We start from the raw sequence: 25,716 nt of genomic DNA, 5'->3' as shown, positions 1-25,716 counted from the left end.
CTGTATAGCTGTCACAAGGCCCCCGGTAGCCTTCCACTCGTCTCCATTGTTCTGCTCCCATGTCTCCCCCAGCTCTCCATTTTTACTTGAGACCCTAATCCGCTTCTTCATTTACTCCGTCTCTCTCTCCCTTTTCGCCATCGCTCATTTCTCTACTCTTTCTTCTGCCGCATCATTCTCCCCTTTCTCCGGCATCTCTCTCTCTCTCTCTCTCTCTCTCTCTCTCTCTCTCTCTCTCTCTCTCTCTCTCTCTCTCTCTCTCTCTCTCTCTCTCTCTCTCTCTCTGTGTCTCTGTAGTCCCGTTCTCTGCCGTACACGATCTGCCCAGAAACATTGAACATGTCAACAGTGTTTGTTTGAAATTAGGATTTGGAAGAAGAGATCAAAGATGCCATAACAGGATTACAGTCGCGAATCACACGGGGCCTCCAGGGACCGTGAGACATCCTTCGCTCTCTCTGTGATGTGTTTGTGAGGAGAAAGTGTGTGTGTGTGTGTGTGTGTGTGTGTGTGTGTGTGTGTGTGTGTGTGTGTGTGTGTGTGTGTGTGTGTGTGTGTGTGTGTGTGTGTGTGTGTGTGTGTGTGTGTGTGTGTGTGTGTGTGTGTGTGTGTGTGTGTGTCGTCTTTAAGCGGTTAATTCTCTTCATCTTCCTGCGCGTGTCGCTGCATTTTCTCACGTGCGTCTTTTTGCATATCCGTGTAACTTGGCCTTAAAAAACATTGTTTCTGTTTACGTAAAAAAAATCCCTCTGTATATATTTATTCGTCGCCTCCTCACCCCTGTACTTCTCATCCACAAAAACGCTGGAGATCAACGGAGCGTCTGGATGTTTTTTTCTCCTATGAGCTGCTTGTCAGTGCTCAGAATACACTCTGGGTTGGGTGCGGACACCCCCCCCTTCCTGGCAGCGTGGTCGGGCTGCTGCTGCTGCCCCCAGGGTCGACCCGACAACAGTTGTGTGTTGCGACGAGAACCTCCACAGTTTGCTGCATGAGCAGCGATTAGCCGCTTCAGAGCTGAGGCCTCATTACCGCTCGCTGCGCTCCAACCCCCCCGCCGGTGGGGTAATGCCTGTTAAATTGTACCAACCTCTTGGTAGCTTGATAGCATCTTGACCTTTTGGCTGGAGTTGATATTATCCAAGCAGATTTATATGAGGAAAAGAAAACATCTTCCCATTCGTCAGATTATTTATTTGTTTGTTCCATAATTGGTTTTATTATGGTCAACATTGTCGCCGCGTGGTAACATGGTAATTCCTTCCCTTTCACCTGCTCGCCATAATGAGGGCGACTAGAGATGCAACAGTTAATCAATTATTATTTTGATAATAAAAAGGCAAAATTCTCTGTTTCAGCTTCTTAAATGTGAATATTTTCTGATTTCTCTGCTCCTCTGTGACAGTAAACTGAATATCTTTGGTCTGTGCACAAAATAAAACACCATCTTGAGGGTTTTGAGAAACACGATCGACATTTTTCACCATTTTATGACATTTTAGGAACCCAACAACTAATCGATTAATCGATAATGAAAATAATCGTGAGTTGCAGCCCTAGTTTGTTCCATGATTGATTTATATTGGCCAACATTGTTGTCGCGTGGAAACAAGGTGGTTCCTCCCCTTTCCCCTGCTTGGCAAACAGGTCGACTACTAAACGGCGGCGAAAAAGAGGAGCCGTCTTAATGAGGTTTGAGAGGACGGGCAATGGCGGCTCGCCATGGCGTGGGTAATTATGCATACACACCCGTCTTTGGCGTACACGCATACATTAGCCGTGCCACCAGCGTGCCCCGCAGGGCGCAGTGGTGCGCTTCACGGTCGACAGGCGCGTCTTTATGTCTTTTCCCATGTTCGCTGGATTCGCACCGGTGCAATCGTCAGCCGAAGCCCATCGAGAATAATTTCTCAGAACATCATTTACGTTGATTTCTAAATTTCTCCTTTGGTTTATCGGGGAGAGATACACGAGCGTCGGGCCTCAGAAGACCTCGGCTCTGATCCTGCTTTCTGTCTGGACTGAGCTGAAAGTGATGCTTTGAAGCCATTTCAAAAGTTTTGGTTTTTTTTCATAACCGCTGTTGATTCCCCCCCCCCCACTTCTTTCTCCTCACTGCGTTTGAAGCCTTGCTGCCGGCCGTTCCCCTGAAGGGTATAGCTCGCGCCTGTGAGTGCTGAACCTCGTCAGATGTCGTTAGTTGTGATGCATGACATTTAAAACGCCTTTCGATAATTAACAGAGGGGAGGAAAGAAATGTTTCTGAGGACATATTGGGAGATGGAGCCATGACATTAGCAGCAGGGCTTCCAATTAAAAAAAATACTCAGCTCGAAAAATACATCTCTTGGTTTGCGTACACTGGCTCGAAGTGGGGGACTCGGAGAGACGCTGTTTTACTTGTCAAAACACACAAAAGAAGAAGATGCGGGAGAAATGAAGAAACTGGCCATCTTCCCCTGGAGAGCCTTGAAAGGAGCTTTCTTCATTCTTGTGCTCGGGATACTTTATGGTGTTCAGCGAAATGGAGCAAGTTTAACAAGGTCAACGTGAACAACACTGCCTTTAAATGTCCACCATGAAATTACTGTATGTGCCTCAATTTTTCCTCTCTTATTTTTCCCATGGAAAAGAAAGGTCTTGGACAAGCTCACAGTTGTACCACGCAGAGACCAATTAGATGATTCTAGCTGCCTAATTAATGCACCCATAAGGACGGCTCTTGATTCAACAAACATATTCAGGCCCATATTTCTTCGGCATATAATTTCTCTTTCTAATGAACGAAGGCACGAGCGAATGCTGTAGTTGAAAAGAGCAGCGTGTGTTTTGTTTTTGTTTTTTTTACTTCGGAACTCGCCAAACCCTGAGGCTAATGTTTAAAGCATAATCTGCAACACTCAACCAAAGACTCTTCTTTTAAGACTCGTCAAAGTCTCAAGGTCTAAGCAACAAACGAGCGAGGAAACGTACAGTGGGACGGAGATATTAACCGGCCCATTGAATCACCAGAGCTGGAGAGAGAGCGAGAGGAAAGAAACGGAGCTGTGTGACTTAAAACTTAATGACTAAGATGTTCCATCTGCTCCCGATCATCGGAGTTTGTTTTCAGGCGGAGTAAAAACACACACACACTCTAAACAGGCCCTCCAGCGACAGCGCTGCTGCACACTGCGGAGATCCATTTCAGTTAAGGAATTCATCTGACGCTCCGACAGTACGCAGAGCGACTGTTTCTGTGGTTCGAGGACCAAAGAATTGGCTCCTTGTTACTGACACTCGGCAGAGAATAAGATACATGCAGAGACCAAAAGAATTACAAAATCAAACAAAGAAATACAAATATGCTAATGATATGTTTACATTAAATTACATGAAGATTATTTATTTCCTCCCTTGCGTAAGTATTTAAAAAATAAAGATATAGACATTTACTCGCTTTTAAAAACTTTAATCGATTCCAAGTGTGCTCATCCTCGACCCATTTATCACACCACATGGCCAAAAGTATGTGGACATCCGAACGTTGCACCCCATATGTGACAGTCGAACGTTTCCATCTCTTCCTGCTCCATAACCACAGGCATAAAACTGAAAACCCGGAGGCAAAGATTTGTTCCTGTTCGGCCACAAAAAACAACTTGAATGTAACTCGTTAGCGTTTGTATCTCCGCAAAAGCCCAACAGTCCTTGAATTCAAATCAAGCCTTACCAAATTTCACACAATCATTGATATTAGTCCCATAAATATGTCGGTACATCGTGTCAAAAATCTCAACGTCAAAGTGATGATTTGTTCCAATCCTTCTGCCAAGTTTTGTGAAAATTCGTTCCATATTTTTTGCTTAATCCGGCTGACGAAACAACAAACACAACCTCCTTGGCGGATGTATAGTCACGAGGTCCATTGCTGATATTGGGTGATGAGATCTGGCTTATTGTCAGCGTTTACACTCTGGTCAACAATCAGAAAACAATTTCTTTATCGCTCTTGCTATTCGTGAAGCTCATTGTCGTGAAGGACCAGAGCCCAAACCATGAAAGCAGACTCTTACCAAAGTAGAAAAAATATCAAGATCCCTTGTAAAGCCAGATTTTGGTCACCACCATCTTTGTTTCTTCCTCCCGTCTCGACCAGGTCCAGGAGCCTCAGACCGACCGGCAGCTCATCGAGACGTCTCCGGTCCTGCAGAAGCTGACGAGCTTCGAGGATTCCATCGGCGTCTTGTTCACGCACGTGCGTCTGCTGGCCAGGGCGTTCACCTTGAGGACGGTGGGCTTCAACCACCTCACGCTGTGAGTACACTCAGCACACAGTTTCTGTTTGTTGGTTTGTTTGGTAATCAAGTCACAGCCAATAAAAATGCAAAGCGAGCCGCGCTAGTTGGGGCCCGATGTAATTTGCTTGTAAGACGCCGCGGAAGTAGCCAGAGCTCGTCCGCGGCGGCTCCCAGTAGAGGTGATGAGGCGCGATGCATTATAGTTCATAATACGATCTGAGATGCTGGGAGTTTTATCACCGAGCGTTTTAAATTGTTGTAGTTTGTGAAACGTGGCAGCAGCCGCCGCCGCCTCCGTCTCTGCCGCCTCCCACATCTTCATATCTGCCCCCACTTCCCTGCAACTTATACATCCTCTCACAACTTCCTGTATGTGTTGAATGTCATGTTGCAATTACCTTTTTTTATACTTTTTTTTGCCTAATCCAAGGGTGTCAGAGCTGAGAGAGAGGCCGTAACCCAACTGCCCCCTGGGAAATGTGGTTTTAATTCACTGCGTTGTCCCGGGGCAGGATGTTTAAATTTCATTCATTCATTCATCGTAGCCACATCTCTTATTTGACAGATTTTTATTTCTCTCTCTCGTTGTCATGCGTCGCTCGTCCTCCCTCTGAAATCCTGGATTCTCACTTATTTAATATTCTGTTTTGGGAGATGTGAAGTTTGTCTTTTGCTCTGCAACGTATCACAGTGATGCTTTGGTGATTAAGCACCGTAATTTGGGGAATTAAAATTCAGCCCCCTCTTTCAGCCTTCGCTATGACATTTGTTCGATAGCCAGTAAACTAATAAAACTTCAACAGAAAGAGAAAGAGAATAAACATGTCATCGTCGTCGACCTTCCTCGTTCACTGACAATTTTTTTCATACGAAAAACGTTTTCACTTAATGAGACTGTTCGCTCCAATTTGAGGTGTTTCTAATTCTGGGAATTAGAGAGAGGATTCTTTTTTTTTTGGCGACAGAAGCTTACCTCACTTCTGAGCTTTACACCACGAGACATAATAGTGAGTTTGACAGCTAAAGCAAATTAGTGTTGGCAGCACACCTCTGATATCTTATTGGCAGGCTGTACTCCGTAATTGCTTGCTTGGTTTTGCCACAAGGACATTGCTCTTGTGTGTGTGTTTGTGTGTGTGTGTGTGTGTGTGTGTGTGTGTGTGTGTGTGTGTGTGTGTGTGTGTGTGTGTGTGTGTGTGTGTGTGTGTGTGTGTGTGTGTGTGTGTGTGTGTGTGTGTGTGTGTGTGTGTGTGTGTGTGTGTGTGTGTGTGTGTGTGTGTGTGTGTGTGTGTGTGTGTGTGTGTGTGTATCACGTACACACACACACACACTATAATCCATCACTTAAATGTCAAACCTCTCCTCACTCATGGTCAGTGAAATCAACCAGAGGTCCAGAGGTTTGTCTCCCACTGAGCTTTGCTTTCCAGGAGTTTCTCACTCAAGGTTGATACCAATGATATTTCATACCAGCGCGAGTTCACACTAGACGATCTTAAGCCCCAATTTTCGCTCGCCGACAAAATACCCTTAATCTGAGGAAAATCGTCGCTAAATCAGGACTCGTCATTTCCCGACAAAACGGTCTTAGAGACGCTCGTTGAGTATTTCTCCAGGAGAAGGATCGTGTGGTGTGTGACCGAGCTGTAACTTGGTGGCATCACATCAAATATTTGAACTCATATCAATGTATATACAGTGAGATGGAAGTTTTACCGAAGATGGAAGTTATCCTAATATGTTATTTTTCCTGGAGCAAAAAAAGAAGAGGAGACAATTCATACATTTTCAAGGTAATTTCTGTCCGTTAGCTCATTATTGGCCAAAGGCAGGTTGACCTAAATAGAGCCCGAGCATCTTCGAGTGGGAGCCGAGCAACGGTTGCCCACGAGGACCAGAGGTTAAACCAAAGTAGGTCGCGGCGTCGTGATGGAGAGAAGAACGAGGCCAAGATAAGGGAAGAGGAAAGGTCAGACGATACGGTGGGCGGCAGATGAGGAGACAGGAGCCGCTTTGGCCTTTAGCCCATCACGTTATTCAGAGGTAGAGGACGAACTGACCGAGAGGAGGACGACGACACGAGAAGCAAGGATGGGAGTCCCGTCTGCCCCCCCCCCCCCCCCCCAAGAGGAAACACTGGGTGTTGCAAGAATTTCACTGTTGGTGAAAAATGGGACGTTCACCATCGTTTGTTCCATCAAAGTCTGTTTCATTCCTTAGTGGTTGTTTGAAAACCTTTACACGCAATTAAAACAGATTCAGGGTCGAACAAAAAATATGTAAATCAGTTGTTGCAACAATTGCAATTTTTAAAAGCATGATTTAAAAAAAAAAAAGAAGCCAAATACATGTTAAGTTAAGAAACGGCAAAATCTTGAGCACACTGGCGTTATTGTGAAGCTGCAACAATAAGTAATCTTTATCAAATCAACATTCAACTATATAATCCATTAATTGGCTCATGTAAATTTTACGGGGGGAAGTCCAAATTCTCATATTTCAGCTTATTAAATGTGAATATTTTCAGTTTTTCTTTGCTTTGTGGACATTTTCTGGATCAAACAACTAATCGATCAATCGAGAAAATATTTGACAGGTTAATCGATAACGAGAATAATCTTTCTTTAATCTAATAATCTGCCTCTTTATTCTCCATGAACTATAATGCAACATGTTTCGTGTAGTAAATAAAGATAGGGGATAATTTTAATATTTTTAATTCTGCTAACTTCTATTTAAGGGATTTTCCTGGAGATAAGTTTCAGTATCTAAATCAACATAAGGGAAATACACTGCTGGTTCGTGGGAACTTCTTTATAATCAATCGCAATCATCTAGGGCAGTGGCCTTTTACAAAATTGTCTGGAAATAACTTTCAAGGCTCCATGAAAACAGTAAAAAAAAAAACATGTTGACTATGTGATAGCAAAATTTTAATCTAGCAAAATTTGCCATTTTTGAACGTGCAGGTTGCAGCTTCAAGATGTTGAAAAGGATAACAAGCAACGAGTATAAAGGAAGAACTAGACAGTCTCGTTCTCTCTAGTTCACAGCCTGATAGTCGGGATAAAACATATCAACAAATTTGGCTGTTTGAAGAAAAGTCAGACTTCTGAGCTCAGGCGGTGGATTAAACATCTCGTCTGTAAAGATTTCATATCATTCGTACTAAAAACTTTAATCCCAGGGAATTCTTTTTTTCTCTGCAGGAACAAGCTCATTTTTACTGTTCAGTGCGTTTTGCAGAAAGAGGCCGTGGGATGTCATTATTCATTTACATTGAACTTTTCTGACGCGGCAAAAAGTATTCTCATGCCATACGTCGCCCGGTGGTTTTATCTTCCCTCCTCCTCGCCTTCTTCCCTTTTCCCCCCCGATTACACAACCACTGAATGTTCCAGTCAAAAGTCACCGCTCCACTTGCCCCCGCCCCCTCGCAACAACTTAGTAGCCGCAGTTTTACGCATTCGAAACAAGACCATAATTTCCCCCCCGAAAGAACCGAGTGAGGAAAATTGGCCTGGCAAAATGGAGAGCTCCCCCACTTTTGGTAGCGGGGGCCGCCTGTCGCCGCCGCTTCACAGGGGCTGTTAAAGGTATTTTAGATCAAAGTCAAAGGCGAATAAAGACCTCGGCTCCACACTTTACTTCAATTTCCCTCCACCGCACCGGAGCATTGTGCCGCGGCTGTTGAAGTGAATAAGGGACGGCTCTTTGTGCTGCTTCAACACCGCCATGCATTCCTCTTTGACCCGCTCTATCTCTGCTTTTCACCCTTCCATCCATCTCTTCTATTGCTTCTTCCTTTTCGTCTCTCGCTGTCGCTCCACCGCTCCAGCTCTCTCTCGCTCTGCCTCCCGTCGGACGTGAAACCGGCTCGCACCCCTCCACACCTTCTGGACCCGCTGCCAACCCAGCATGTGCTCCCCTTCCCCAGCTCACAAACGAGCACATGCTCAAGACTTTGATAGAAATCCTGTTGACGCCTGGCCTCCGTCTTCCCTCCTCGGCTGTCACTCCCTCTCCTCAACCTCAGCCCTCGTCCCTTTCGTTCAGAAGCTCTGTGGTTATTTTTAATGTCGGAGTGAAGTATCAGGCAGTTTTCCTTCGCTCCTGATGAAGCTCAGTCGTGGCCTTTGAAGCCCAGACGTCAAAGAGAAAGTACTTTGATTTTAAAGTTCTTACTTATCCCGTGTCCCTGCCTGTTGTTACCTGTAGTCGCTGGATTAATGAGTCGATACACAGAATATCAATTCAAAATTTGATCTTCTACCCACACGTTTCCTCTGCTGTGATCTTCAATGTGATATTTTGTGTCGTTGCAAATTAGATATGTTTTTGGGTTCTGGACTGTTGGTTGCGCAAAACAAGGATTTTTTTAAATGTCACATAGAGCAAAGGATATAATATAATATAATTATCAAATGATCCCCCCAAATTTTCTTAACGAATCAATCTGCAAGGAAAGAAATAGACCGATAAAAAGAGACCAGAATATATCAATTTCTCTGTCCTCATTTTTTTTGTTGCTGTGCTGATGGAAGGAAGCAGTCGTCTGTCGGTGAAAACAGGAGCAACTTCTCTTCAGAAACTCCACGATCAAAATGAAATTCCTCAATGAATTCATCAAATCCTCGCCTTTCGGATATTTAACTGATCAGCTGACTGAAAGTAAAAAGTGATTGATAATACTTGTTCTATGTCATTGTACATGAAACACCTTCAGGTTTGGGATTGTTGATTGGACAACAGAAAAATGTGAAATTATTGATCGGCTTCAGTGTTTGATACCTTAAACATGAGATTGATTTTATTGACAGCTCAGCTCCGCTCCAGAAGCTCAAACTGACGTTTTCACTTCAGTCTTTATCACTTCAGACCCGCCGCAGCTCGTAAGAAAGGCAGAAAGAGGCTCCGGGAGTCTGACAGTAAACTTTGACCTCCCTTTGATGTCGGCCCCCCCGCCCCCGTCTTCCATCTCCGCATCCTCCTCCTTCTTCTCTTCCCTCTCATCTTCAAACTTTCCTCTCCTGCGAAGAGCTCACATCTGCGGATGGACGTGTGCTCTGCTACGCCCCCCCGCCCGCCCACCCTGCACTTCCTGCCTGCCTGGCACAGCACCAGCCCACTTCTGCAATGCTAATCTATAATTCTGTTTAATTAATGACCGTTACAGCAGCAGCAGTAGCTGCTTCCCTGTCTAGCGCCGTGCAGGGAGCCACATATGATGGAGAGGAAGCTGATGTACAGTATCACAGTCCTGCGTTTAGCTTTTTCTAGGAATTGTTAGAAGAGGTTTTGAAAGTTGTTTCTGTAAACCCTCGTGCACGCGCTTGCAGCTTTTTACGGATTTTGGCGGGCACTCCTGCAGGTGCACCAGAGGTTTTTTAAAGCCTGTTTTATTTGAACTGCAACTTCAGGGCGGCGGCCTCTGAGTTGTCACACAGCCGGTCCGTCAGTGCAGCGGCTCCCAGAGGTCGCGCATGAAACGTACATCAGGCGACTTCACCGCTAAAAGACTTAAAAAGCCTGGTGCATTTGTTAAGAGAGCGTGACGCCTCTTCTTTTTTTACCCCCCCCCCCCCCCCCACATCCTTTAACTGTAACCGTGTGTCTTTTTGAACTCGTCTTTCTTCAACCGTCCATCTTCTCTTTCTCTTGTCCAGGGGCCATAACCAGAGAATGGAGTTCCTGGGCGACTCCATCATGCAGCTGGTGGCCACAGAGTACCTGTTCATCCACTTCCCCGACCACCACGAAGGACATTTAACAGTAAGATTAAATCCCCTTGTATATAACGTCTCCACCTGCCGCCTGAAACCAACGCTCACTGCTTCTTACACGGGTTCACGCGAAATGAAGTTGTAGGTTATTTTTTCTTCCTTCCCATCAATCTTTCAATCTCCGAGCGGCAGCCCAGGAATCAACCCCCTGTCCTCCTCCTCCTCTTTGCTCGTTTCCACAAATTAACTCCTCAGCCCGCACTGCGTCCGTGTGCTTACTGTTCTTCCTCTTGATGGGCATCGTCATGAGACGAAAAAATTGCTCAGTGGTTTTTCAATAACACGTCTTTGTTGGCACATTTTTTGCCGAAGCTGTCAAGTGTCGGGGGGGGATGAAGTGTGTGTGTGTGTGTGTGCGGCTTTTAACACAGGTACAAAGCAAATGATCACACTTTGAACATGCGAGTGTGTTTCTCTGACGGCGTCAAACTGCCACACAAGCTCGCTCTTCCTTTCATTTTCGACCATCAGCACTTCTCCCTTTTGGAAGAGCGACAGCTCAAGGCTGGACGGTTTGAGCTTGAGTCCTAAACTGAATAAGAACCTTCCGCAGTTAGATGCTTATTCACGGATGTTCCGTAAAGATGGAAGCCTTGATGTTTAGTTGTGTAAAAGCTTTTCGTTGAGAGGCTGAAAGCCTCGGCGCTGCCGTATGCCCAAGAGTCAAGATGGGGGGGGGGGTACATCTGAAATGGATTTCAAATCAGGGGGAAAAAGTGCTCATTCAACTAGAGTGTGTGTGTGTGTGTGTGTGTGTGTGTGTGTGTGTGTGTGTGTGTGTGTGTGTGTGTGTGTGTGTGTGAGGAGGACACATCGCAGCGAGACGGAGTTAGTCAGTCAGTCAGTCATATTCCGTTCCATTTGCTCCTTTACCCGACGCGCAGCTATATTTATCATGTTTGTGTTTTTCCCCTTTTAGAGACGCGAATGTACTTCAGCCGTTCTAACATGTTGTCATCCGCTCAGCCCCGAGTCACAATGCAATATTTAACAGAGCGACGTGCAATCTCCCTGAAACATTTACTCTGCGTTACCGCTCCCGTTCTTTTGATGAATTATTCCATGTGGGTCTTTTTATTTTGATGGTGTTCTTTTTCCATTTTGTGTTTGAAGTTCCTGCTGTGGCGACATAGCCCCAACTTGAGTACAATTCTGACATTTTGTGTTTCTTGTGCGCAGCTGCTCCGCAGTTCGCTGGTGAACAATCGCACGCAGGCCAAAGTGGCGGAGGAGCTGGGCATGCAGGACTTCGCCATCACCAACGACAAAACCAAGCGGCCCGTTGCTCTGCGGACCAAGACGCTGGCCGACCTGCTGGAATGTACGTCCACAGTTCTTTGACTCGTTTTCATTCTTTCTTTATGTTTCTGTCAGCAGAAGGTGCAGTTCAATATTAATTAAGTAGCATTATTATGTTCCAGGGTAACAGCCACAAGTGGGCAACACATTCATATGCCTATATGAATGAATAATTTCCCCAATTCCCTTAAAATAAAAAAAAGATAACGTCTTGTGCATGCACATAAAAAAAAATGTAGCTGGAGACGAAACAGTGCTTCTTTGTATTTATCTTTTACTTCATATTTCCTTGATTTCAAAGCCATAATTAAAAGGCCGTCTAAGGGAAATCTATCAGGGTTTAAAGGATGTGCATGTGCAAATTCATATTAGCCAAGATTGTTTTGACTCCTCCACACGAACATGGTGTATTGGCCTTACTGGGACTGAGCTCGTGCATCAGAGGAAAATCATTGCTTTCCACATTAGGCCAAAAGATGAAACTAACAGCGTTAAGGAGTTTTATATGAAGAAGAGAAAAGAAATATTAAATTGACAGAAAGGTTGGGGGGAAAAAAAGCATCAATCTGTTCCGGGTCTGCATTCAACCGCCGCACTGATGCATGAATCACAACACACACACATTCAAAAACGCACACACGCACACAGAGGGGTCAAGGACAACACACACAGCTTCATATCATTTGCTTTTCAAATTATCCCTCAAAGTGCAGGCGGGAGCAGAGGTGACGACACGGGGAAAGGGGACGCGGGTCAGCGCTGGAAATGAGTATGCTTCTGCATACGAGCGGCCGTGCCCCGCGGCTGCAGCGCCCCCTCGCCGGCCCTCCTGAGAAAATATTACCCATTATCCCGCTCTCGTGTCCCACTGTCTTAGTCACGGCCGATGAGGGAACGCGGTGGCGGCTAATGGAGGAGGCAAACAGAAGGGGGAGAAAGCCAGGAGAGGAAAATGACATCCAGCACCTATGCCGCTCTACGTTTTCCAGTCTTTTTCAGTTCAGTTAGAGCGCCAGTTACTCTCAACTCAGCCTCCCGTTACTGTCTGATCTCGTCTAGATGTTTCTGTGGACTCTGTTCGGCCCCTTTGCCGTACCCACTTCCTGTTTGATGGAAGTCGGCAGACGGCTACGGAGCCATTCCTGTCCCAATTGTTTATGTTGTCCATCAGAGCGCTTACAGTGGAGGGCCTCCGTCCTCTGGTCTTTGTCAACGTGTCATTTGCTTCAGCAGGAAGGAAGGCAAGTGCTGAGCGGAGCAGGAAAAAGAAAGCCACACATCAACAGCCATTTCCCCTTTTCTCTCTGCAGCTTTCATCGCCGCACTCTACATTGATAAGGATCTGGAGTACGTGCACACCTTCATGAACGTCTGCTTTTTCCCTCGGCTGAAGGTGAGTCCCTATTGACGGCTGTTCGCCGAGCACCTGATCAATGAGCCTGCCGAGCTTGACGCCTCCGAGAGAAAGAGACCGGGGAGATGATGATGATGAGGAGGAGGAGGAGGGAGCTAATGGCCGCACCACTAATGGTGCTAAAATCGACGCACAAGGCCTGAAGTGGTGCTCGGGCCTTGAATGCCTCTCTCACAGTGGCGGCTCAAATTGCTATTTTAGTCATCTTTAATGGGAATCACAACAGCGTCGGGGGTTGTTGACGTTAGTCATCAATGTTTTTACATTGATCGAAGAAGTGCTCAGGCTGTTGATGCCGGCCACTTCCAGGAGTTGGATGGATTGAGTGAGCCTCTCTTAAAGACGTACAAGGCCACGTGCGAGTGAGGAAGGACGGCTCCTTTTCACCGCCGAGCACCATTGAATCGCACAAGTTTAAATAGAAGAGCCTTAAATCTGTTTTTCCCGTTACTGTGGTAAAAAAAAGACAAACCATTACATGCACTCTCGTACCTTTCGACGGGCACGTGCACACGCTCATAGCGTGGACCTCTCCTCGTGAGGCTGCGGCAGCGGTCTCATACGCCGTGCTAATTGCCGTCTCGGTGCGTCTCTCCGGGGAGAGGAGCTGAGGCTTTGCGTCATGGTCGCTGCGACTGAGAGGGCACCTAATTTCCACTTCCAAGAGAGAAGAAGTTGTGAAACAGCCAGCGTGTCTCCTTAACATAGCCTTCTAAAAACCACAGCGGTTGCACACTGTGCTGCTTTATCCAATTTGGATGGAAATAGAGAGGCAAAAAGCAGGGACATGAACGCTCCTTTCCTTATGTTCGCCTTTGCTGCACTGTGTGATTACGCATACAGAGGTGCTTGTGTGTGTCAAAGCATCTGTGCTCTTGTACCAGAGCTGGGCTATATGCTGCGCTCTTTTTCAAAACAAATTTCTCTCTGCCTTAGGCGAAAGGAGTGGAGAGAGAGAGAGAGAGAGAGAGAGAGAGAGAGAGAGAGAGAGAGAGAGAGAGAGAGAGAGAGAGAGAGAGAGAGAGAGAGAGAGAGAGAGAGAGAGAGAGAGAGAGAGAGAGAGAGAGAGAGAGAGAAGAGAGAAGAGAGAGGAAAAGTGGGAAGGAGAAAAAAGGGAAGTAAATCACGGAACGCAAGAACTGCAGAGATGGAGCGGCCGGTGAAGCAAGAGCGCAGATGGAGCGCGAGCAACAGAAGCAGAAGCACTCTTTGTAGGAAATTAATAGGAGCAGACAGTTCTGGATTCAAAGTCTGCCTTTTTATGACAAGGCTGCTTCCCCGTTAATGGAAGGGCTTTTAGAAGTCCCCCTTGGATAAGAGAAATGTATCAGGGCTGCACACCTGGGAGACTCCCAGACGCTCTGTATTTCTGGCCGGGGATTGGCTTTTGTCTTAAGTAGCCTGTGATTTGTTCCCAGCGTGAAGACACAGATGGAGAGCCAAGTCAGAGGCAGAGCAAATAAGTGAGAGCAAAAAAGTGGAGGGGTGGAGAGGGGTCACGGCCAGAATGAAATAAAAGCATGAGCGACCGAGGGGGAGATGGGAGTTTGTAACTGCAGCTGATTTTTTTCAATCTTTTTCCTCTCGTTTCTCTTCTGTTCTGTGAATGGAGTTTGAGAAGGAGGGAGTGTGATTAAATGTGTGCTGTGTTCACGTTGTGTGTGTGTGTGTCTGTGTTGCAGGAGTTCATTCTGAACCAGGACTGGAATGACCCAAAGTCTCAGCTGCAGCAGTGCTGTTTGACCCTGAGAACCGAGGGCAAGGAGCCCGATATCCCGCTGTACAAGTAAGACTGCAGGAAACACAGAGGCACTCTGACACTAGATATTTTTAAACTAGCACAGGGGTTACATTTTTTGAAGTGAAGAATAACCTCTTTTTTTACCCTAAATGTAGGGAACGTTGGGTAAATTCGCATTTAAAAATATATACATACTGTCTCCTACAAAGGTCAAGAGAATTGAAATATCTATATACCAATATACTAACTATATTAAGCTACATCAACTGTTTATTCTGTAAATTCTAACTATTTGAACTATATAGCCATTTCTTATAGAGGAGATGGTAAGGTAAGTGAGGTAACTATTTTAGCTCTTAATCCATCATGTTTATTTCAACTTTTGACCCATCATTTCAAGCTGACAGTTTGACCTTTTTATCTTTTATTAACAAACTTTTTGAAATGTTTGTCCATCTCTTTAAGCTAAATAACTCCATCTATCCAATCTAAACATCCACGGATGCATGTGTATAACTGTATATATGTCCATCTATTCTATCCGTGACCCAAAATCCCCAGTGGAGGTGGGTTCAATCATGTGTCACATGGGCCACCACAGTACACATTGAGAGAGAAAATGAAATGGCACAAACATTATTTACAGGGCTTTCATCCTTGTTTTTGGTCCCTGGACATTGTGAATAGCTGTGTAAAGGTCCTTGTTGTTGTGATAAATAAACACGACCAAAGAGACCTCTTATTTGACAAAAGGTCAAGGAGCAAGTGTCATTTGACAGAATGCCTTTCAGAGCTGCCATGAAGCGGCGCGTTTGTCACCATGGAAACTGACAAACATTATTTTCCTCTGATTTCAAAAAAAAAAAAAAAAAAAAAAAACGCCGACCGGCTCTACGTGCACGGGCGGATTGGAGATGGAGCAGCTTTGTGTACAATGAACAATCCGGCATTTGATAATTTCCCTCTCCCACGTATTATAGTTGAATGTCTTTTTTCTGCGCGCCTCTGTTTATCATTTTGTCCGTCAGCCTTGACAGGATGGTGATTTTTGACACAGCACAACTCTGACACCACAATCAACACTTCCCCTCAAACTCTGTCTCGCACAAGAACGTGAAGGGGAAGCCAATAGAGCTGAGCTGGATGACTTGAATTTCAACATGTTCAGCACACACACACACACACACACACACACACACACACATATAGAATAGAGCCAAGCGTACATGAAGCTGAGTCCACAGATGAGTTTGAGGCCTCTGCCACACCCTCGAGTGTAATTACCACTTGCTTTTGTCCCTGTTCCTTGAAAATACACATCGACAGCCGATAATCAGTGAAGACTTTCCTGACCTCGCGAGATTGACCTGACCCCTGTGACGGTCGATGAGCAGGAATTGTGCACCTTTTTATAGAATTTCATGCAGCAATATTTCGGGGCGGTCTTATGTCCGTCTGCATTTATTCACAAGCGTGAAGCGACAGGGGTGAGACGAGAGGGAGAGTCAGACAGAAAGGCAGACTGAGGACCGAGGACACGGGAAGGGGTAAAGGAGGAGTTAATGCACCAGGTTCCCCGGTGGACGTGTCTGGCCTCAGCACCATCACTTTACTGTACATACAGTACCGTCTGCGTCACACACACTGTAACATTGTGCAGGAAAAGGAGTCCGTGAGGAAGCTGCTTTTAGCTTCAGCTGAAGCCCCTACAGACCCTACAAGTTGCGCTCTTTCTTCTCACCCTTCCGTCTGTGTGAGAACATCCCAACAGCTCCGCGCACATTTCTCTTTCTTTTTACTCCTTCTCGCTTTGTGTAATTTTAGCCGCACGGTAATTCCAAGTGACACGTTCTCCCTGTTGAGATTTGGCTACAGGAGTCTTTTATTTGCTCCCAACACATTGCTACGTGCCACTTCGTTTGTAAGTGAGAAACTGTGGGGGGGGGGGACTGAATTATTGATCGATGTGTCATAAGTGACCACAATGCATTAAAAATTGACTCTTCTCCTGAAATAAGTAAATTGTCCGTGAATAATTCAGGTTGGACTCGCAGCTTGGCTCCCAGATGTTTATGCTAATGTTAACATTTCAAACATCTCCCCCAAGTTCTGTCTGCCGTCTTGTACACACACGTCCCTGCAGGAGCAACGTAACAAAATTGACAGCTTCATCTTTAAGACGAGCTTCATCTATGAATTAGCTGTGTGATATTGTTATCATCCCTCTCTTAGATTTGTACGTCCCCTTCCAGCTTTGTCACTGTTTACCCTTCGAGCGGCACCAAAAGCTCGCGGGTCCTTCAAAGACTCTTATCATTCTTTTATTTCAATCCCTCCCCCAACATGTCTTCTTTTTTTTCTTTTTTTTTCCAAACTCAGATCTTTGTGTCTGACGGTGATGGGGAGTCGCGGAGGCTTTAAAAGTTGTTTGTACTGCATGTCCCTCAGATTGCTTTGTGCGCTCTGAATGCTCACTAGTGAATCAAAGTGTTACTCTCCTCCTCTCGACCTGCTGCTTGAGATGAATTATATTTGTTCTGATTGAAAACCTTTTTTTTTTTTTAAAGAACAATGTCCCCGAGTGTCCTTTGCGCCTTCCTCTGAGGTTATTATTGCTATTTCTCAACTCTACCCTCCCGCTGTCTCACGCCATAATGTTACTGTGTTTGAATTTTACAGGACCCTGCAGACCGTCGGGCCCTCACACGCCCGCACCTACACCGTCGCTGTGTATTTCAAAGGGGAGCGAATCGGCTGTGGCAAAGGCCCAAGGTGAGTGAGACGGTACAATATAACGAGACACGACGGGACACAAGGCGCTCTCTCTGCCTCCCTCCCTCCCTCCTCAGTGCACTGCTAATGGGCTCGAGAATAATGGCTGTGCTTTATTGATGGTGTTTATTATAGCAATTAAGCTCTTGTTGGCCTATTCTGTCGGGAGAGACATTATGCAGAATGAAAACGAATCGATTCATTATTGATTTGACGTAAATTGCGTTATGGAAATATCACTTTGTGCAGAGGAAGAGGAGTCTGGGATGAGGCGACACGGCAGCGAGGTTCTGCATTAGGGGTCTACCTGGGATATTGTGTTCACAGCTGGACGCGCGCGCGGGTCCGCTTTTGTGTAAAAATTGTGCACACACACATTCACACTTTTGTTGAGGGAAGAAAGTGAATCTCCACGCAAAGGCCTTCTTAGGACATAAAGCTGCAGCTGAGCCTGCGAGAAAGGAAAAACCTAAATCCATCAAACATCTTCAACCAGCCCCCCCCCTCCTCGCCACATGTGGAAATCCCCTCCACACCCCCCCTACTTGAAAGCGTTCTCTCTCGCTCTAAGATGGCGATAACTCTGTCCCCCCTCCATAGGGTCTTTGACAGCTTACTGTTTTTGTATGAACATGACTTAAGCTTCACTTGCACCTCCGCTGTTGTGGCTGCGATCGCTCGCCACATTATGTGTGTAACGCGGGGACGGCGCACCGCCGCCAACAGGCTTACCTTTTTAGAAATGTGTGCACCGCGTCACCTGGTATTGTTTGGCAAAAAGGGGGGCTCTTTCAAAACCAGTAATAAAAGAACCCCCACTTCTGATAATCCTATGAATATTTGACTTGAATTTCAGAGAAGGGACATTTTTAATATGCTAAATACCTTTTCTTTTCTCTCCCTGTCTTTCTCTTTCTCTCTCCTTTTAAAAAATATTTCTAATCTAGCATCCAACAGGCGGAAATGGGAGCTGCGATGGATGCACTCGAGAAATGTGAGTTGTTTGGCAACGTGAACCCCCCCCCCCCCCCTCGCTCAAAACACACACACACACACATTTTCACACTCTAAGCCTTTCACACTCTTGAATATTAGCCTTGGCCGCACGTACAGTATATGCAAGATGGCTGGCACGGCGCTGCGGCCCGACCAGCCGGTTGGCTGCGGCGTACAGGACATTAGGCCGCTTGAAGTGCCGAGCCCAGAGCACGGGCAGCGAGGCCTCGCCAGAGATGGAGGAGCAAATAAAAAACGAGGAGGAGAGAAAAAAAGAACGCTGAGCATCCTCGACCGTGTTGATCATCCCGGTCGGACCGCAGGCGGGACGTTTTACGTCGAGGGGCCGCGTGCAAAGTTTGTGTTGCATCGACAGCGAGAGCTTCACACTCTCTCTCTCTCTCGTGCTCAGCGCTGCTCTCCAGATGTGAAGGAGCGCCGCTTCTTCTTTCCATGGCTTCATCTCGTCATAAACCGCCACTTAAGAAAAGTAGACTGTCGGTTTGTTTAGGCATTTTTCACTTTGCATTCGCTGCCAAGTAAAAAAAATACAATTACAGAGCTCTCAGAGATCCACGAGCCGCTTCCATCGCGTCCCACTCGCCTCTCACGCTGCATGCATATGCATGCTGGGTGCACAACATCATGCACTGGCAGCGCGTGTTCACGAGTAATGTTTGAACTGGACCCGTGACCACCGCATTAATCAAACGCACAACTTCTTCCTCTCCATGATTAGTCGGAAGAGAACGCGCGTGGCTTTTGTCGTAAACCCACCTGTAGATCGCGCCGAGGGCAGGAAGGGTCAAACTCTTGATTTCGTTTCGGCTCATAAGCGAAGCCTCCAGCCGCACGTGATTGATTCTGTTTTTGCGCTCGAGCTCCGTCTTTCTTTTTCATGAAACATTAGCGTCGGGGTGTGTTTCTATTTTAAAACTGTTGATCTCAGTCTTCAGGCTCCCTCCCTTCTCATCAGGGGGCGTAGTTCAGTGCACACTCTCTCCCTCCCTCCCCCCAATTCCTCCCACTTCCTCTCCCCAGTGTACACCACTGTCACCGTGATTGATAGACGCTCATTGCTGGTAAATGAACATTTCCCCCCTCATAAATTGCGGTTTCGTGTGACTAGATTAGCAATTCCTCTGCAAAAGGTCAGTTAATTTAGAATCCTCTCTGAGAGTCTTCTTCCATTTTGAGGCCAAAAACTACTTCCAGGGGCCTTTGTTTGACTTTGTGTTTGTCACTTCATTTAAAAAATCGCTGGGCTCCACGTACTCTAATTCTTTTTCCCCCCGTGATCTGGAGAACCGCGGTGAGTCCACTGTGTTATACAAATGAACTAACTGACTGATGAAAAACAGACCGGGTGCTTGGTTTTCAAAAGATTACCAGTGATAGAATTGGGCTCATGATAGTAGAGCTGCAACAGTTAATTGATTAGCAATCAACCAGTAAATTAAACGCCAACTATTTTGATAATCGATTAATCGGTTCAAGTGGTTTTTATGAGAAATAAATTCAAGATTCTCTGATTTCACCTTCTTAAATATGAATATTTTCTGGTTTCTTTGCTCCCCTGTGACAGTAAACTGAATATCTTTGGTGTGTGGACAAAACCAATCATCATCTTTTGGGAAACACGATTGACATTTTTCACCATTTTATTAATCAATTATGAAAAGAATCGTTAGTTGTAGCCCTACGTGATAGAAGATGGAGAAAAGGTTACTCACTCATGGTCATTTATCAGGAAAATATACAAAATATTAAGTGTTTGATTTAAACGATTGATCGGACGAAGGTGCGATTTAAAGATCCCGAGGAACTGTCGTAGACAAATCGGTTACTGATCTTAACAAACCAGACTAATCAATAATGACAACTCAATGCCTTCCATGGAGTAGCTGATCGCGGTTGATCAGACGTGTTCCACTATCCGTCCTTTACGTCATTATTTAGAGGTCATGTTTTATATAAAGTACAGCCGCTGATCGTTCAGGAAGTCGTCTTGCCGTACAGTAACATTTATATTCTGCTCCTCCGCTGTTGGATGGTGTTGAGATAAATATGTATGGTCGGCCGTCAGGGTTCAAACACGCCTTTGAAGTGTGTGTGTGTGTGTGTGTGTGTGTGTGTGTGTGTGTGTGTGTGTGTGTGTGTGTGTCCCCTGACCGGCAGCTTCTTATAGAACCAGACTTCGGCTCGTCTCCTGTCGGAGCTGCGTTGTCTCTGTCTCGTGCGATGTGTCGGAGGAGCCTCGCCTCATTTGTTCGCGTGGCAAGACTAATCAAGCACATTAGCCCCGGTGTCATGTAATTCCTCATTGATTGTCTCGTTTGGCCCCTCGCCGCCGCGTCACCCGTCGTCTTGTACGACAGCCCCTACCTCTTGCTGCTCTCGAATCCAGAAAACACCTCGCCGCGCAAACGTGTCAGGATTCATTTCCGTGTTTTATTGAAGGGCCTCCTCGAGCGTCGGGAGCACATTGAGCAGGGCGGAATCTTTTTTTTTTCCCCCTTTTGCCGCTTCCTGGCTGACAAGAATCCGACGGCGGAGACGCGGCTGCGTTATGTCAGACAGCTCACAGCTCATTAAAGAGGCCGGGGCCCAACATTTGGTCTGTAGCCGATCCGCTGGTGGCTCCGCTTCAGATTCACGTTTCATCTTATTTGATGGCCCCACTTATTTTATTTTTTTTCTGACAGTCTCATGCCTGTGTCTGTCAAGGCAGGATTAAATGTTAACCAAGGACCGCAACCGGGAGAAACATGAGTGCAAACAAAAATCGAGCTGATAGCAGCCAGGTAGCGGTAAAGGAGTTTCTCAGGCCCCCGAGGCCCCGAGCACCGTTAGGTCGAAGGCGACATCAAATATACATGGAGGCGGCTCGACCATTTATCATTCATCCTCGCAGATAGAACTGTGTCTGTTCAAAGTCTACTGTGCTTCCCCCTCCCTCCCCTTCCCATATTTTTGTCCTCGCAGCTGCATGTTTCTCAAACAATGAAATATCTGTTGAATAAGAGAAGGATGCCTCGGTTCGGGCGACTCGCTGCAAGGGGAACTGCATTCTTCCCTCCGCTTCCTCTAAACCCCTTAATCTCAGGATAAAAGCGCTGGATGGATGGAGGCAGAGTAAAGTACAGTATGCAGGATCTCTTTTCACTGGCGTGAGTCTTTTGTTTGCCCTTTGGCTCGGCGCCGCCGTGCAGTGCGAGCGCACTATCGGCTTGTTGACTGATGTGGCTGAATGCGAGCTCTTGGTTGATAGACTCGAGTGTATTGTGGAGGCGAGTCACAGCCGGAGCTTAAGGCTGAATAGCGAATGCCTAAGTGGAGGAGCGTGTGCGTGTTCCCGTGCAGGCAGTGTTGTCGCCGAGGCCCCCAGACTCTGAACGCGGCTACAGCCTCCGATCTGCGTCTTTGAGAGGAATCGCTACGTTCGTGGTTGAGCAAGAAAAAGAGCCGAGCTAAGTGCGTTAGACAAACATCAGTATGCGCCTTCGCCCGCACAGGTGCTTTTCTTCAGGACAGCTGAGATATTCTCAGCGTGTCATTGCGACGCCCAACGCTGACTGAAATGAAAGAGCACGTTGTATTCTTTACCAACCCCCTATTCTCTGATGCGTGCTTCTCTTGTGCCGCATGCTAAACAATGTAAATGGCCAACGCTTCTCTCCCCTCTCTCTCTCTCTCTCTCTCTCTGGGTTACTCTCAAGTCATCTCCCTGGGAAAAATGCCGGTGATTTCCATATTTTAACTGCAATATGTAGTTTTCTCTCCGCGGCTCAGCGAGCGTTGCTTACTAACTGTAAGCATATTGAAATTGATTGTGTATTTTTCTGCATGTGTCCACACTTGTGTGTGTCTCAAATTTTCCTCCAAAGGATTTTTTTTTTAAATCCTCATTTTATTTATTCTTCATGTTTTTTTTATTTTTTATTTGATCCGTCTCCTTTTTAATAGGATATTGCCGTTATCCTGCCCTTTTCCCCTCTGTCGCCATAATGACGAATTATGGCAGAACACGTCCTCCTCTTCTGTTCACAAGTCAAACACGTGTTCCGTTTCACGACCGAAGGTTCTTGAATTCCGATTACAAGCACTTCATCGCCTCCGTACGTTTACGGCCAATTCCTCCCGACAATCAGTCGAGAAATTGTGTTGTTCTTCTTGATAAAGAGGCAGAAGATAGTGAAATATGCAAAACATAATATCTACGCTGGACAGTTGAATCGTTGGCTCCAACCTGAGGCGTCACGTTATCATCAGTGAGTCAAAGTGTCTGGACAATGGTGATAATTAAATTTTCCCATTTATCGGAGGATAAGATTCACTATCTGCGCAGGCACCAGGTATTTAGTCAGTGACACATTTTTCTGCTGTTGTTTTCTGTTGTTTTGACTCATATTCCATTGAAAATGAAAAAAAAGATGCGTGAGGTTAAAGTGCTGAGAGTGTAAGAAGTTGACAAGCGGGAAAACAAACAAACCCCCCCCCCCCCAAAAAAAAAACAACAAGGCGTATGTTCAGAGGATTATTAAACAATTCGGAGGGAAAAAAAGTCTCATCAGCTGCAGCCGGCGGAGCGAGAGTCTCACCATCTCTGTGGATTTCTGCAAACATTTACAGTCAAATATTAAATATGACGACCGGATTTGAGTTCATGTTAACTGGTGCAATATCTTTTCATCCTTTTAAATTTGTATAAGAAGAGCTACACAGTTTTTTTATCACTTCTCACCTCCTTAAACTGAACGCGATGAAGTGCGGAGCTAAACTAATAAAAAACTGTGTACAGAGAGGCCCGCTTGAGAACTGTTGTAAAATAAAAATTTCATTCAGGTACTGATCCTCTGCACTCTCCATCGTACACTGACGTACAAAAATTCTGCCGTAGAAAACTGATTGAAAGCCTAACTTGTTGGCGATGGCATGATCGCGGTCAGGGACCGGAAAAGGTGCACAGTCGAATCCGTGTCTGGGCGAGTTGACACCAACGGCTGGGCGGCTGTCGCGTGTGCACCGACCGCGTGTAGAGCCAGCGACGCAAACACTTCATGGAAAATGATATCCTTAGCTAGGAATATCCCCCCCAAAAAATTGACTGTGTGTGTTACCTGATGGGTCACTCGGCTGGAAAACTGAGGCCAGAACTCATGATTCAAAATATTCTCATAGGTTTTCATGTGAGACATGAAAAATAATCAGCTGCTGTTCTGAGAATCACTTCATTGTTCTGGTGCCCAAAAAGTTTGTAAAGTGGTTTCAGACGGGGGTTTTCTCTTTTCAAAATCAGTGTCAATCAAATATGTCGCAGTTGGAGACAATTACTTTGAACAAAAAAAATCTTGGACCTGAGTTGGGCACGTTTCACCATTATTATTATTATTAATTTTTTTACATCGCACTGAATAAATGATTATTAGAGCAATTAAAAAACAAGTAATTTATAATGGAGGATGATTGTTAGTTGCAGCTAGAGCTGACACTAATAGTTGATGTATTTATTTACAGGCGTAGGCAGCAAAACATTTGATAATCAGATAATTTAGTTAAAAGTAAAAATATATATTCATCTGCTTCCCCTTTCTCTTACTTTTTGTTGGTGAGGAAAGATATCCGCAGACCAATTTGGACGATTAAAATATGAACCTTAAAATCTTTTCAAAAATACATTTCCTTAAAGTTGAAAGTAGAACAGTTAATATCACAGGATATTTCATATTTCTATCATATTTCACAGGACAGGGACGAATTGACGGTGCCTGCAGTTCCTCCAGTGGCCACTAGACTGTTTAAACGAGACATTTAACAAATAGATTTTTAAATGTTCAGTCGTGTTTCAGAGTTTGTCTCCCACGATGACTGGAGTATCTGTGGTTGCCAATGTCTCCACCCCTCATATGCGCTCAGGCTGCCGCCACATTTGGCAAAATCTGTTGCCAGGCTGGCAGTGAGTAGATTTAACCGCGACGCCGGCTGCAGCGTCTAAGCTCATTTGACCAAAAGTGACAGCGCGACGACACTGGATGTGAAAACTGTCGCAATTTGAGCCCCTAAATTGCTCGTCCTCGCCCGGTCGGGATCTGACCTTCTCTCTTTATCTGCCCCCCCCCCCCCTGCTCTGCCCCTCCCCTCCCACCACCAGATAACTTCCCACAGATGGCTCATCAGAAGCGCTTCATCGAGCGGAAATACAGGCAGGAGCTGAAGGAGATGAGACGGGAGCGCGAGCGGCAGGAGCTGGAGCCTGACGACGTGGAGGAATGTAGGAAGTGACAAGCACCTTCTCTCTTTCTTCTCCTTCTTTTACACAACACCATCGCTACCTGCGTTCCACCGCGAGGAGGCCTGTTGATCGTGGAGCTGTGTAGTGTAGAAAAGATGATTGGCCCACTGTTCGTCAACTTCTACGTGAACCTCAGTGGGACACAGGTGAGGCTTCGTTGGGTCGATACGACTGGTTTGGATTTGGATTCGTCCACTGTGTGTCAGTAAAAAAACACATCTATAAATGAATTATGATGCTGTCATGTTTTACACGGTGTGGTACTGTAGCTGTCAGACGTGGCCTTTTTTCTTCTGTCTTATGTTCATGTTTTTTGCCAAAACTTAAAACTTTTAAAATTCAAAAGTCCAACAACAGGAGCTCACAATGATATGACAGCATATCAGGGCCATTGTGGGGGGAAACAAATACAACATTACAGACCCAGTGGGGAGGGAGGGGGGTTATATTTGGAGGAAAAAACTCAGAGAAAAAAACACTGATATTCTCTGAGATTATAAAATCATAAATTTGCGAATGTTTTTATTATAGAAATTCTCTGAGATTAAATTCACAAATTGACGAGAAAAAAATACGGTGTTCTTGGCTAAAATCACTAGTATCTCTTTATTGCTCAATCTGATGTGTTGATCCTGAAGCGATGCAGTTCCTTGAAAAACAAAAACACAATATTCAGACTTTTATAAAAATTTACCACTTGAATCTCAAAGAATATCCAAGTTTTTTTTCCTCGTAAATTTTACGACTTTAAGGTAAGAAATTCTTTTACCCCCCACCTCCGTAATTATTTTAATTTTTTCCTACAATGGCCCTCGTACGCCGTCGTACAATGTTACTGACACATGCCACAAAATCAAAACAAAACAAAGAGATCGTGTTTTTAAATGGAATATGAAATGTCAAATAAATAACATGAGGTCATATTGTAAATAAAGTTCCAGATTCTGTTCTAATCAGTGTCTCTTTTGTAATCCAGAAAGAGGCTCGCGTCAATTACGTTCTATCACCATCTGTCTCACATCTGTCACTCATCCTCTAATAATAAAAATGTGGATTTTTTTTTTATTCCCATCCACTCAATTTTTATTTCCCCAAATCTGATTGGGCTGTCTGACTGATCTTAATTATAGATTGTCTAA

General features: G+C 45.4%; 1 protein-coding gene across 6 annotated transcripts in view; it reads left to right on the top strand.

The window, feature by feature from the left end:
• The window catches only part of drosha (drosha ribonuclease III), a 184,386-nt gene extending 158,744 nt beyond the window's left edge, over nt 1-25,642 (top strand). For all 6 annotated transcript variants that reach the window (XM_035618640.2, XM_047329704.1, XM_047329705.1 and 3 more), the window contains 8 exons: nt 4,139-4,296; nt 9,947-10,052; nt 11,243-11,384; nt 12,673-12,755; nt 14,459-14,562; nt 17,197-17,289; nt 18,237-18,283; nt 24,437-25,642. In XM_035618640.2, the coding sequence (XP_035474533.2) occupies nt 4,139-4,296; nt 9,947-10,052; nt 11,243-11,384; nt 12,673-12,755; nt 14,459-14,562; nt 17,197-17,289; nt 18,237-18,283; nt 24,437-24,567 (864 nt within the window). In that variant the 3' untranslated portion in view covers nt 24,568-25,642. The remainder of the gene's footprint in view (nt 1-4,138; nt 4,297-9,946; nt 10,053-11,242; nt 11,385-12,672; nt 12,756-14,458; nt 14,563-17,196; nt 17,290-18,236; nt 18,284-24,436) is intronic.
• Nucleotides 25,643-25,716: the final 74 nt, after the last annotated feature.

Source organism: Scophthalmus maximus, chromosome 21 (genome assembly GCF_022379125.1).
Source record: "Scophthalmus maximus strain ysfricsl-2021 chromosome 21, ASM2237912v1, whole genome shotgun sequence".
NCBI lineage: Eukaryota > Metazoa > Chordata > Actinopteri > Pleuronectiformes > Scophthalmidae > Scophthalmus > Scophthalmus maximus.
The sequence above is the reverse complement of the archived record's forward strand: the minus strand, read 5'-3'. Positions and strand labels throughout refer to the sequence as shown.